At 35.4% G+C, this 15289-nt stretch overlaps 1 protein-coding gene across 1 annotated transcript; it reads left to right on the top strand.

Moving 5' to 3' along the window:
* The first annotated feature begins 8245 nt into the window (after positions 1–8245).
* On the top strand, positions 8246–15289 carry LOC126084019 (olfactory receptor 4K1-like). Its single transcript, XM_049898161.1, has 2 exons — positions 8246–8272; positions 14369–15289. Exons 1-2 carry the CDS (start codon positions 8246–8248, stop codon positions 15287–15289), a joined length of 948 nt encoding a protein of 315 aa, XP_049754118.1.

The following is a 15289-nucleotide window of genomic DNA, read 5'->3' as shown; positions in this document are numbered from 1 at the left end:
TCTCTGCTAATGATACGGTTTATTTAGCTATGGAGTTGTTATTTTGCCCTAAGTGCAAGGGAATTGCATAACATTCTAAATTGTCCTGAAAATATTTAGTAATACTTTAAAATATTTTATGGAGACAATAGATTCGAATGGAAAAAAAAAAGCTATTCATGTTTCTAAACTTGTAATAGGAGCCTTGGTAGTGCAATGGTTAAGTGCTTGGCTGCTAATTGAAAGGTCAACAGTTTTAACCCACATAATGGCTCTGCAGGGAAAAGACCTAGTGACCTGCTTCCATAAAGATTACAGCCTACTAAACGCTATAGAGCAGCTTTACCTTCTCATATAAGGTCACTGTGAGTCAGAATTCACTTGACGGCACACAACAACAAACTTATAATTCTCCTTAATTGAACATATGATATTTTCATACACTGCAGTCAATATGTAGGAGCCAATTTTGTTTCTGATATCAAAAAAAACTACACTCAAATTATTCATAGCATTACTCCACATGTTGACATAGTGGAAAAATTATTGTATTTTACGACATGAATTTCACTTCATTGATATACATAAGTTAGCTTATCTTTTTCTTCTGTGTTGACTATGGTTTCTTTTGGTTACTTAAATTTTTTTTTCTACTTATTACTAGTAACATACAAATACTACTATAAATTTTTTGTTTTCTTTTAGATTATATATGGTATGTATTTCTACTCAAAAACCTAGATTTTTTCTAAATATTTAGTGGTATCAGCAACATATATAAGTACATCTGTTTTCCAAGGCTACTTCTTTTGAAATATGGGTAAAGTGATTACAATGATTTAGACATTATTCACAGAAAATTGCAAGTATCTTTGAAATTGCTTGCAAATATGTAAGGTGTTCAATATAAGATGCAAAGCAAACGTTAAGTCCATCTGTTTTTGAAACTAACAAATGCACAAAGTGACAAAAACTGGTCTGACTTAGAACTGAGTCTGGAATCTATTCTTTCACATTTCTTGAAAGTGCAAAAGGACAGGTACAATTCACATATAGACCTAATATTAAAGATCAAAAGCATCTATTAAATGTTGTTTCATTTGCTATTCAAAATTTTTCCTATATACTTCCCACCTGAGCTTTGCAGTATGGAAAAGGCCTTATAACAGAAAAACTAAGTGTATTCTAACAATGAAAAAATAATTGCTTAACATAAAATTGAAAGTCTTCAATTGTTATCACTCTGAATTCAGTATTTTAATTGCACAATAAGACATAAATTAGTTGTTATGTGCAAATATAATAACTCCGCGTGCTAAACCCTGTGCAAGCTAAATTTTAGTAATAAACATACATGCTATGTAGCTAAAGTTTCTAGGAACTTCAAATAGACAGTCAATCTCAGTTGTACAACATTGAACACGGGTAATAATTTTTCAAACTTGACTATGTGTTGTATATTTTATACAGTGCCAAAACAATTTTAGACATACAATAAACATTAAATCAATTGTGATTTTTTGGTGGTATTTTCTTTCTTTTTTTTATTTAACTCTGTTCTCCTAGTTGGAATACACAGAGTTGCTGTACCAAAAAGAATTGGCTGACATTCAGCCATTTCAGGAGGTAGCATATGATCAAGAACCAGTGGAATTAAAGGAAAAAGTTCCAGAGCCACTGAAGACATTGGCAAAAAACAAGGATCCAGGAATTGATGGAATAAAAATAGAGACAAATATGTGCAAATTTGGAAGAGTTCACTCATCTATGACAAGAAATTTGAAAGACAGCTACCTAGTCAACTAACTGGAAAAGATCCATATTTGTGCCCATGTCAAAGGAAGGTGATCCAACAGAGTGTGGAAATTATCAAATCATATGCAAGTAAAATTTGCTGAGGGCTGAAGATAATTCAAAAAACAGTTGCAACAGTTCATTCACAGGGAACTGCCAGAAATTCAAGCCTGATTCAGAAGAGGACGTGGAATGAGGGATATCATTTCTGATATAAGATAAAAGTTGGCTGAAAGCAGAGAATACTAGAAAGATGTTTACCTGTGTTTCATCGACTATGCAAAAGCATTTGGCTGTGTAGATCATAACAAATTATAGATAACATTGCGAAGAATAAGAATGCCAGAACACTTAATTGTGTTCATGTCAAAACTCAACATAGACCAAGAGGCAGTTGTTCATACAGAACAAGGGGATACTGCATGGTTTAAAATCAGGAAAGGTGTGCATCAGGGTTATATTCTTTCATCATACTTATTGAATCGGTATGCTGACCAAATAATCCGAGAAGCTGGACTATATGAAGAAGAATGTGACATAAGGATTGGAGGAAAACGCATTAAGAACCTGTGATATTCAGATGACAACTTTGCTTGCTGAAAGTGAAGAGGACTGATGAAGATCAAAGACTATAGCCTTCAGTATGGATTACACCTCAATATAAAGAAAACAAAAATCCTCACGACTGGACCAATAGGAACATCATGCTAAACTGATAAAATATTGGAATTGTGAAGGATTTCATTTCATTTGGATTCACAATCAAGGCCCATGGAAGCAACAGTCAAGAAATCAAATGATGTATTGCAGAGGCCAAAACCTGTTGCAAAAGATATCTTTAAAGTGTTAAAAAGCAAAGTTGTCACCTTGAGGACTCAGGTGTGCCTGACTGAACTCATGGTAATTTCAGTCACATCATATGCATGAGAAAGCTGGGCAATAAATAAGAGAGAAGAAGAATTGATGCATTTGAATTATGGTGTTGGTGAAGACTATTGAATATATCATGGACTGCCAGAAAAATAAACAAATCCGGTCCCTCTTGAAGGAATCATGCTTGGTAAAGTAGAGGGTTAGTGAAAACTAAGAAGATCCTTAAAGAGATGGACCGACACAGTGGCTAAAATAATAGACTCAAGCATGACAATGGTTGTGAGGGTGGCACAGGACTAGGCAGTATTTTCTTCTGTTGTACGTTGAGTCTCTATGAGTTGGAACCAACTCAACAGCACCTAACAACAACAACTGGTGAAAATTTACAGGTTTTGATCATATCCTTGAAAAACCAAGTCATTGGACTACTCTGATTCTCAGTATTCTCATATGTAAAATGAGGTTGTTAATAATAACTATGTCACAGGAATCCTGTGAGACAAGATGATGTAATGGAAACAAAAGCACTATGAATAGTAAAACATTGTATAAGCAAATAGTTTTTATGGAACAGGTAATTCTGTCAACATATGGATAGGTATGGACCCTGTGAAGGTAGGCTTTTTCTACTCCTGCCTCTGCAAGTAGGCTAAATTGATGATGCACATGCACACACTCACTCTTCCCTTTCTCCTTTTTTGTCTTAGTAAAATGCACATCTCTAAATTTGGAACTAGGCAGTGCTCATTTATTAGCAAAACTTAGAAGTCAAATAAAATTTATCCAATATCAAGTAAGACTATAACACGAACAACGTACTCTCTCCAAGTTATACAAAGATAAATCAATCTTTTTGTCAAAGATGTAGAATCATGTATGGCAGAAATAACATAAACACAAAGAATTAAAATACAAGATGGACTTTGATGAAGGTCATAATGGAGCAACATACTACAGAGATAAGAAAGAAAACTGTACCTCTCCGTTAGTCAAAAAAAAAATTTTTTTTTTTGGATTCTGGATTTTGATATTTCCATGGATTCAGATGGTGGAAAGAACACATTGGAAGAGATAACAGCCCATTTTATTTTTTCAAACAAAACCACATTGCTAGTTCTTATCCTGTTTGTTCTCACATCTATTCCTTATCCCTCCTCTACTCTGCACCATATTAGGCTGACCCTGAAATCTGCATTCTCCAGGCTGCAATTTTAGCTTGCTTTCCAGCTGCATTTGGTCATTTAGAGACACAATGAATATTGGACGGCAAGAGGAAAATGGAAGCCAAGGAATTTACTCTTTGCTCTGTTCATTGGATACTTCTCTGTTCATTGGATGCTTCATTATAGTGATTATGATTTCTGGGGGTGTTTTAGCTCCTGGAAGATAGGCCATCATATTTTCTGCTTCTGCTAGGTGACCCCAGGTATCCAAAAACACTTTCTCTATTTTTCCATCTTGAGTTGGGGAAGAAGTGTGGCTGGCATCTCCTAGTTGGCTTATTAGTTCATCAATCACATGTGTAAATGATTAACTGTACTGTACTGGCTCTGTAATGTAGAAGGATTTCTGTTTCCCAGTTTGTGCCTTGACTAACACAGGCACAGATTTGGGAGAGTAGAGTTCAGGAATGACTAATAATGATTTTATCTCATAAATTGCACTCATGGAAATTAGTAGCAGAGCACAAAGCTCAAGAAGATGAGGGCAAAAAAGATTATTAGTGGCTTTTAAGGAAGACAAACACAAAATAAAATCTATTTGACACCTACTCTGTGCTAGTGATTGTACTATTCATTTTTACCAACTACCTAGCAACCCTTCAAGGTGAATACTATTTTCATTAAATAAAAGAAGAAATTAAAGAGAAAGAGAAGAGGAGATAAAGAAGAATGAGGAAGATGAGGAAAAGGAGGGGGAGGAAAAGATGAGGATGATGAGGAGCAGAAGAATGAGGAGGAAGAAGAGAAGAGGGATTTTAATTTCTGAGTGGCTATTTGATTTGGTCAATTCTCTGTACTGCCAGAGATACATTCTTCCACTTTCCAATTCTTACTTCACCATTGAGTCTATTTGGGTTATCAGTGATCAGTAACGACCATAAACTATTGCATTAAATGTGACAAAAAATCCAAAAGTCATAAAATAAAAAAAAAGATGGATAAAATTCACTATATAATTTTCCATGGAGGTATAAAAAAATCCATCACAAAAAAGCCAAAAGAAAAACTAGATGAAAAACAGCAATAACTAGTAGACAAAGAACTAAGACCTTCAATAGGTAAATAACTCTTACAAATATTAAGTAAAATCCTCATGAGCCAAAGGAAAATTTGACAAAGCATATGAATAAACCAAAAAAAATCCAAACCCATTGCCGTCAAGTCGATTTCGACTCATAGTGACCCTATAGGACAGACTAGAACTGCTCCATAGGGTTTCCAAGGACTACCTGGTGGATTTGAACTGTTGAGCTTTTGGTTAGCATCCATAGCACTTAACTACTATGCCAACATGGTTTCCAAGTATATGAATAGGTTGTTATTAATATAATGAAAATGATTCTTGGACATATCAAAATAAATGTATAAATTATCATGTATACATATTTGTGTATATATATGCAAATTATCTTGGGAAATGTTAAAGAGTCTGGTGACAGATGCTGCCTTTAAGAAAAGGGATAGGGTTCTTTGGATGAGAGGTAAAAGTTGGAAGGATATTTATTTTTAAATTTTATTTAAAAATCACCATTAAAAATCTTAATTGACTCTGCTTTTGGCCACCATGGATTAACAGAGATCAGATTTACACTTCTAACTTAAATAAACTGTAAACTGAACAAAATATGTTAAAGAATGGTTTTTAGACATTGGACAACAGTGAAGGACAGTAATACCCAAGAAGACAAACAATCAAGGTGTACTCTATTAATTCAATACATTATAGTCTGGTGAGAGTTTCCAGGCTACTGTAGAGGGAATGCAAACCTAAATAGAAGCTGCTAGTTTCTCTGAATTAAGAAGACAAAATCTGAAGTCTGAGCAGGTCAATATGACTAGAATTTTCAGGGAAAAATACTGGATAAGGAGCTGAGCAGAGAAATAGTCCTAGATAGTTTCAGGTGGCTCTCCTCAAGAATTTGTTTAAATACTACTCTGTGCATATGTGTGAAAAAGTTATCTGAAACCTGGGAAAGAACCATTGGACAATAGGTGGGCAGAACAATTTTGAAGCTCACACATGGCAGAAATATGTCATATTACTTGCAACCAGATTAGTGTAGATTTCTAGGAAGATATTCCCTCAATGAATCCCTGGGTGGCTAACCTAAAGGTTGGTGGTTCAAATCCACTGAGTGGCAACATGGAAGAAAGGCATGATAATCTCCTTCCATTAATATTATAGCCAAGAAAGCCCTATGGAACAGTTCTATTCTGTAATACATGGAATCACCATAAATTGGAATTGACTCAATGGCAATGACATTGTTTCACTGGTATTGCTTCAGTACTGCTGAAAAATTAGCCCTAAAGGGTGATCTACACTTGCACTAACAAAGCTTAAAAACAAGTCCCAAAAGGGGCAAAATAATTCCAAGAATCTTAATTGTGTCATCAAACCAAATAGAACTATATTTAAAGGAATAAAAAAAAGAAAAAGAAAGAAAATAAATATTTCAAAATTCAAAATGGCTAGATTATAATTAAAAATTGCCAGACATGCAACAAGGTAGGAAAATATGAATTATAAGCAGGAGCAAAAAACAGCCAACAGAAAGAGACTGAGAAATGACACAAATGATAAAATTATCAGGCAAGACTCTTGCAACAGTCATTAAATATATGCTCCATATGCTCAACCAGGTAAAGGAAAACATGAACATGATGTGGAGAGAAATGGACAAGATAAGAAAAAATAAAATAAATCAAATTTCAAGAGATAAAAATTAAAATATCTGAGGTGCAAAATACATAAGATAGGATTAAGAGCATTTTTGGGTTTTATTTTCCTTCCATTGGCTGCTTTTATCATTATTTCAGTTCACTGGTTTTCAGGAATTTGATTGTGATGTGCCTTGGCGAGGTTCTTGTCAACTATCTTCTGAAAAAGTTAGCTGAGTTTCTTAAATCTCTGAGTTCATAATTTCATCGTACCTGGAAAAAAATTTGACCATTATTTCTTCCAGTACTTTTCTTCCTCCTTCTTTCTGTGATTCTAATTCTACATATATTACACCACTTGACAGTCTTCCACAGCTTAATTTTTCAAACTTTTTCTCTAAGTGTTTCATATTGCGAGGCTCACAACATGTATAGAAGTAAATGTATGAAAACAAATGTACAAAAAACAGGAGAGGAAAGTAAACAATACAAACAAATGAAAACTGTGATGTGTTACGAAAAGAACAAATACAGTCTCGAGATTAAAAAAAAAATTACAAATCAGGAGACCCTCTGTATAATAGTCTTTCAGCTAATATCTGAAAGATTAAAAAGATATAGCATATGAAGAACCAGGGGGAAAAAATACTCAGGTAGAGGAAATAGAATGTGAAATTTCCTAAAGTGGAAAGGTAGGGTGCATACCAGGAAATGAAGCAGAGTTTAGCGAGAGAAAAGAGTGACCAGAAATGAGGTTGAAGGGTAATATATAAAATCTAAAATGGAAAGGAATCACTAAGGAGATTGAGTTTTATTCCAACATCAGTGAGAAGATATTTATCATTTTAAAGTTAGGTAACTTACTATGATTTAATTTTTAAAAAGACTACTCTTCGAAGAATTGATTGGAAAGAGTCAATGGTAGAAAATGAGAGATCATTCGAGGGCCTTTGAAATTTTTAAGGAGAAGGATAATGAAGGTTTGGATAGGGCTGATTGAGGCAGAAATGGAAACAAGTTGGTATGTTGGGACTATTTTGAAGGAAGGCACAGCAGGTCTTGTTAATGGGTTGGATATATGGAGGGAAGGAATCAAGTTTCTATCTGAAACCAAGGGGCCTGTGGAAATGCTGGAGCAGACTAAGGAAGGAATAGGTTTGTAAACAGAATTGAAAATGTCCATGAAACTTTAAAAAGAAAATGTCAAGAAAGAACTTGGCGTATCAGTCTGGAGCTCAGAGAAGCCGAGCTCCCAGATTATGTTCACCACATTTTCTTGATGCTTACTCTTTGTCTCAACATTAAACATTTTCTCGTTGTTATCTGCTTTTCTCTGGAGACCGTCTTAGTTCTTCTACAACTCTCATGAGATTTCTTTTCACAACAGCCAAAAGCAAGCTCTATGTATATATGAGCAACTCCACCCATATACCCCCAACTAACCTTTCTTTCTGATTTTATTGTATGGTCAAGTACTGAGCAGACACAATTAAAATATCGAATTTGGTTAACAGAATATTATGTAGTATGGTTTTTGAAGCACTTATCATAAATACTGCCATGAAAAGGAAGACACAAAAGATTAAAAAAAATATTTCTAAATTTCTTAGGCACCTGCCAGATGCACGTTTCTTCTGATCTGATTTTCTTCAGGCTCTGAATATGCAGGTTGGTGCTTACTGGAACGGTCACCTTGGGTAAGGGAAAAGAGGCACATGGAGGGAGACAAATTATTAAGTGAGGTTAAGTGTAACTATTTCAAGCTTCTGGGTCACTACATTTTCCCTGGAGATAAATGTCTTCACTTGCAATTACAGGCCAATAATTTAAAAGTTATCATCATCATGGCTTTGGGAAAGGCATCAAAAATGATGCTAATAACTCCCACAGCAAGATGACTTCACTTCTCAAAGGAAGTTCTTTAACTGGTTATTGTAATGGGATTGGCTATCTGAGATTTTGGGGTGTGTGGTATGGTATTTAAATACTTGTATGCCCTTATGGTTCATTTTTTAAAAAACCAATAGGTTTTGGAGGCTTGTCTTCCTCAAGCTGCTGCTACTCCCTTGGGGTTACTATCAGAACTGGTATGTGGAATTTAATCACATCAAGCAAAAGATTAAACATAGATATTACCACTCAGAGAGTTAAAGGTATTCTAAGCTAAATTTATTGATAGGGTTAAGATGACCTGAGTTCTTAAGAAGGTGAACTTGAAGTTTGCGTGTGAGACTTTAAAATGTGAAACAAAACATCAAAGCATGTCTGATTATTGTCACTGCCAACACTGGTGATTGATGGAGGGATTCAGGTAAATGTGAGCATGTTGATATTTAAACCAGAGAGAACAGAAATGATGTTAGAGTATAGAACGGGACATAAAACTGTCATTTTAATGACCAGGAAGACTTCTTCAGATATAGGCTCCCAGTGATCAGGTCCTTCTTAATTAGGAAAAATATATGATTAAGTATGTATTCTTGGACTATGCAAATCTTTGTTTACTAGCAGTGTGCCCTTGTGACACTGACTTTACTGCTAAGCTAAGCTTCTTCTACAGTAATGTTAGGATTGTGATAGTACATACATCACAGCTCTGTTGTAAGAATTAACGAGATAATGCATGAAGTGTTTAGCACAATGCTTTGTAAAAGTTGACTTGAAAACAGGCTAACACTATTGTAATTATGAGTGGCAGAGCCATTTTCTTCCCAGCTTTACAGAGTGTTGTAATTTGATATTTTGCTGTTTTCTCTTATTGAGGAACTTTTTTTTTTATTGTACTTTAGATGAAAGTTTACAGAACAAACTAACTTTTCATTAAACAGTTAGTAGACATATTGTTTTGTGACATTGGTTAACAACCCCATCATATGTCAACATTCTCCCCTTCTACACCTTGGGTTCCCTATTACCAACTTTTCTGTCCCTTTCTGCCTTCTTGTCCTTGCCCCTGGGCTGGTGCACCCCTTTAGTCTCATTTTATGAGACTGTCTATCTTTGGCTGAAGGGTGACCCTCAGGAGTGACTTCATTACTGAGCTAAATGGGTGTCCGGGGGTCATATTCTTGGAGTTTCTCCAGCCTTTGTCAGGCCAGTAAATCTGGTTGTTTTGTGAGTTAAAATTTTGCTCTACATTTTTCTATAGCTTTGCCCGGGATGCTTTGTTGTGATCCTTGTCAGAGCAGTCAGTGGTGATAGCCGGGCACTATCTAGTTGTGCTGGACTGAATCTGGTGATGTCTGTGGTAGATGTGGCCCATTAGTCCTTTGGACTAATCTTTCCCTAGTGTCTTTGATTTTCTTCATTCTCCTTTGCTCCAGATCAGGTGAGACCAGTGGAGCATCTTAGATGGTCACTCACAAGATTTTAAGGCTGCAGAGGATAATGTTGAAGGAATTTTCTAAGTTCTACTATTTTGCACTTTCTTCCATCAGAATTATATATCTCTTTATGCGGTGATTAGTCATATCTCAATGAAAGGCAACTAAAGCAAGTCCTTTGTAACAAAATCCTTTACTTAATTTGATTATCTACACAAAGAAGCCGATTTCCTCATGTAAAGATGGTTATCTTCATTGCCAAACTATTTTTCTTCTCTTTGATGTCTTTGATTGACTCTTTTGTCTCACATTGCTATCATTAACACCAAATGGTTTTGTTTGTTAATCTGAGCTGAGAAACCTAGAGTTTAACCCAAAGAAGAAGCTGTTACAATTTGCCTTACGAATTTTGCTTCTCTCTTTATGCTTGACTAGAATGCTTTTAGTTGAACTTTTTGGCTAAATCAAATCAATTCCCAAGTCCAGGAAGTACCACCTACGAATTTCACATTTCTTCTTTAAGTGAAAGATTAGTTTCACATTCACTTTTTTAGCTTAGACAGAGGCCTGTAGTAGCTTTCCAAAGTCATCGTATTACCCTTAGGATGCTCTCATGTCCAAGTCAGGGATGTATTTAACTCTGTATTTGAATTCTAAAGTAGATTTCCTAATAAAACATCAGACAAGGCTTCCCTTTCTTTCACAACGATAACTATTTGGAACATAACTGTACCTCTGATTTATCCCACTCTTTCTTTTAGGCTTTGAGAACTCTGAAGATTGGAAGTGACTACAGGTGAATACAGGGAGCACTCTGAGGAACCCTACCTGGCTCCTCTTTGCAGATTTTCATCTTATTGTTTCAACAATTGTATGCTTATTACAGAAAAATGTTTTCATTCTAATATTGGTTCATAAATCTTATTTTTTGCTTTTAAAAAAACCTCATAGCTTGTGAATCTGCTCAGAAGCAGATATTTTTCCATTCTGATTGTATGGTGCTAAAACTTAATGTGATTTTCAATTATAATAGCATGCTAACACAACTAATATTTATATGTCACTTTATAGTCTTCAAACTTCTTTCAAATGTATGCTATCACAGTTAAGGGATCAAAACTTCAGAGAGTTGTGGTCAGTTGCATGAGGACATGAATCTTATATATTTTGTTTACTGTTATATTCCCATGCCTACAGACTGCTTGGCATATAATCATAGAAGGTGTTTAATAAGTTGAATAAATGAATGAGTGAACAATATCACAAAATAAGTAGTAAAGCCAGGAATTAAACCCACATCTGATCTCAAATTGTATGCTATTTATATAATGGTTTCCTATGGAAATTTCAGTCTTTTCCTTTCCCTGAAGGCTGGCTTACCCACAACGTTGTAAATAAGGATTCTGATTGGTCCTTAATACAGAAAAAAATGCTTTTAGAATTTTAGAGAAATTCTGCCTACACTTGTAAAACTAAACTAAGTCAATTCAATTAAAATTGGATACAAAATAAAACGGTTTTAGGTAAGAAAACTTTTGGTTTAATGCATTTACCACTATTTGAATCCTTTATCAGACCTTGTATACACAGAGCTATAGTTCAGGAAGACACATCAAAAGGATCAAGATTCTGTAAGGCGTTACCATAAAAAGCAATGACCAATTTTTATGTTTTTGTTGATGGCCTCGATATTTGAAAGTCATGCCATGAATAAATAATATATCTGAACTCACTGTCATTGAGTGTCACTACAGACACAGAGGAAGTGCCTCCCAGCTTGTGAGATTTGGCCCTGAGTTTTTCATTTCAAAGGGCCCTTCCTGGAAGCCTTAGATAGTTCTCACTTTATTTTGAATGATTAAACTTACACCATGTATTTACATGGAAATACAGAATTTGCAAAGCAATTTTATAAGCTTATTTTATTGCGGAAAATGCAAAGGCAGGTTGCTTACGTGTCTTCATTCTTAAGGCTGAATTTATAGTTTCCTAAGTTTTTTTTTTTAAGTTGGAAATATTTTTAAACTCATGAGGCAGAATTTTTTCAGAAAAGCCAGTTATACACCTGTCAAGTACATAATAATGTTAAAAGCTAAATCTCCATTCATTTTATCTCCAATAAACCTGCCAAAATTATACAGATGTTTCCAAAAAGAGCACTCATTTCACATCAATCAGTTATTGCACTTGCTAGCTACCTCCTTTGTCTGGAATGGATTTCCTCATGGCCCTTATTCTCCTGTCTTTGTTGAAATGAAACCTGCCTAGGGAGGCTTTCTCTGACCACCCATTTACAATCTGTATTTCTGTGTTCTACTTTATTTTCTCCATGTTGTTAGGTGCCATGGAGTCTGTTTCAATTTGTAGCGACCCTATCTATGTACAACAGAAAAGAACACAGCCAGGTCTTGTATCATCCTCACAATTGTTGCTATGTTTGAGCCCATTGATGCAGCCACTGTGTCTATCCATCTTGTTAAGAGTCATCTTCTTTTTCATTTCCCTCTATTTTAACAAACATGATGATAACACGTCCAAAATATGTGAGACAAAGTCTTACCATCCTTGCTTCTAATGAGCGTTCTCATTATCTTTCTTCCAAGACAGATTTGTTCGTTTTTCCGGCTAGTCCATGGTATATTCAATATTCTCCAACACCGTAATTCAAAGGCATTAATTCTTCTTCAGTCTTCCTTATTCATAGTCCAGCTTTCACACACATATGAGGCAATTGAAAACACCATGACTTGGGTCAGGCGCACCTTAGTCCTTAAAGTGGCATTTTTGCCTTTAAACACTTTAAAGAGATCTTTGCAGCAGATCTGCCCAGTGCAATGCATAGTTTGATACCTTGACTGCTGCTTGCATGGCCATTGACTGCGGATCTAAGTAAAATGAAATCCTTGACAACTTCAATCTTTTCTCTGTTTATCATGATGTTGCTTATTGATTCAGGTGTGAGGATTTTTGTTTTCTTTACGCTGAGGTGTACTCCAACGCTGTAGGCTGTGGTTTTGGTCTTCCTTAGTAAGTACTTCAAATCCTCTTCACTTTGAGCAAGCAATGTTGTCATTTGTGTATCACAGGTTATTAATGAGTCTTCCTCCAATCCTGATGCCCGTTCTTCTTCACATTGTCTAGCTTCTTGGATTATTTGCTCAGTATACACATCGCATGTGTCTGCCAGTTTGTCGTACTGTGGTGGCTTGCCTGCTGCAGTGATACTGGAATCTTTGCCACTGGTATTTAAAAACCTAGTGAAAACCTTACGAACAGCAAAGGAACATTGTCTCCATAGCACTTATCATTACTTAATACAATATAGATTTTATTTATTTTTTAATCTCCAGCTCCTTATCCCCTTAGGATGTAAGCTATTTGGGGGTGGAGGATTTTTTACATTTACATTAGTTTCTTTTTCTCTAGAGCCTATAATAATAATGTTTGATGCATAGCAGATACTTTATTTGTTGAATAATTTACAATAGAGACTTTGATCAATAGGCTTTGGAAAAGACTTTTGTTATTGTAATATTAACTATACTAAAGAATGAAGTGGTTGAAAAAAGGACAAGCGAGATAAGTAGCTCAAATATAAATTTAATCAGAAATACCTGATGCTAATTAAAATTGCATAGATAGCTGGTCAGCTCAAATAATATTCAATTCAGTTGCTATAAAAGGCAAATAATATTGAGGAAGATAGTACAACTGTGATACTAAAAGAATCATTTTCTTATTTAAAAGAATGTGTGTTTCCAAGGTCCTGGGAAGATATCTTCTTTTTTTTTTTTTTGCTTTTTTATAATTCACTGCTATAAAATTTAAATTATTTTACTATAAGAAAGCAAATGCAATTTCTGGCTCATGCTAGTTTAGGTAGAAATAAATCTCTCTCTATTCTTATTATTGCAGATATCTCACATACATGGCCACGTCTCACTCCTTTGATGTAATTTATCAGAGTAATTGGGCCGATTTCCATCTCTTTACACTGCTCTAAATTTCCTCTCCCTCCAAGATTTTGTCAAGGGTGCTAGAATCATTTTGCACTATATCTAAATGTGTAAGTACAGACTTTGCCTTTCAAAGAGCTATGGAGAACTTGGACACTTCTTCTGCATTACTGTGTTAGAATACAATGGCAAATACTGCTTTCTCTCAACTTATTCTCTCCATCTTTATTGACATTATTAATTGGATGCATTTATATACCTGTCTTCCTTCCATCCGTCCGTCCATCCACCCAATCTATCATCTATCTTACATGCCAAAAGTAAAGAATAATTCATGTAATTATTTAAGGAACCACAGAGAAAAGTATCTATTTCCTAAGAATAATGTGAATAATCACTGTCTTACACCCTCATCATTTTTTATAGTTATTAGAATTAAAATATTTGTTAAATTTGCATGAAAGAAGGACTTATCTTTATCCATTTCAATTACTTTTTTTTTTTTTCTCTTCTAGGTAACTTCAGCAGCCCAGATTCAATTGATGGATGGAGCAATAAGTCAGTGGTTACTGAATTTATTTTGTTGGGCTTGTCTAGCTCTCAAGAACTCCAAGTCTTCCTTTTCTTTATGTTCTCTGTGTTTTATGGAGTTGCTGTTTTGGGAAACATCCTTATCATCCTCACAGTAATTACAGACTCTCACTTGCATTCCCCAATGTACTTTCTCCTTAGCAATCTCTCCTTCATTGATGTTTGTCAGGCTACATTTGCTACTCCCAAGATGATTGCAGACTTCCTCAATGAACACAAGACCATCACGTTCCAGGGATGCATGTCACAAATCTTTTTCTTACATGTCTTTGGGGGTAGTGAGATGGTGCTTCTTGTTGCCATGGCCTATGATCGATACATTGCTATATGCAAACCTCTGCATTACACGACCATCATGAGTCGCAAGGTGTGCACTGTTCTTGTGGGAGTCTCTTGGGCCATTGGCACCATACACTCAGCCAGTCACCTGGCATTCACAGTCAACCTGCCCTTCTGTGGACCCAACAAGGTAGACAATTTCTTTTGTGACCTCCCTCTCGTGATCAAGCTTGCCTGCTTAAACACCTATATTTTGGAGATCCTGGTGCTCACCAACAGTGGCCTGCTATCACTTATCTGTTTCCTCCTTTTGCTTATTTCTTACGCTATCATCCTTGCCACTGTCCATCACCAAGCTTCTGGTGGGACATCCAAAGCTCTCTCAACCCTGTCTGCCCACATCACTGTTGTGGTTCTGTTTTTTGGCCCGTTAATCTTCATCTATATTTGGCCCTTTGAAAGCTTCCCAATTGATAAATTTATCTCTGTGCTTTTTACTGTCTTTACTCCCCTCCTTAACCCCATCATTTACACACTGAGGAATAAAGATGTGAAGGAAGCCATAAGGAAGCTAAGGAACCAACATATGGGTTCCAAGCGGGTCTTTTGA

Source organism: Elephas maximus, chromosome 10 (assembly GCF_024166365.1).
Source record: "Elephas maximus indicus isolate mEleMax1 chromosome 10, mEleMax1 primary haplotype, whole genome shotgun sequence".
Classification (NCBI taxonomy): Eukaryota; Metazoa; Chordata; class Mammalia; order Proboscidea; family Elephantidae; genus Elephas; species Elephas maximus.
Note: the sequence above shows the minus strand (reverse complement) of the source record. Positions and strands in the feature narration are given on the sequence as shown.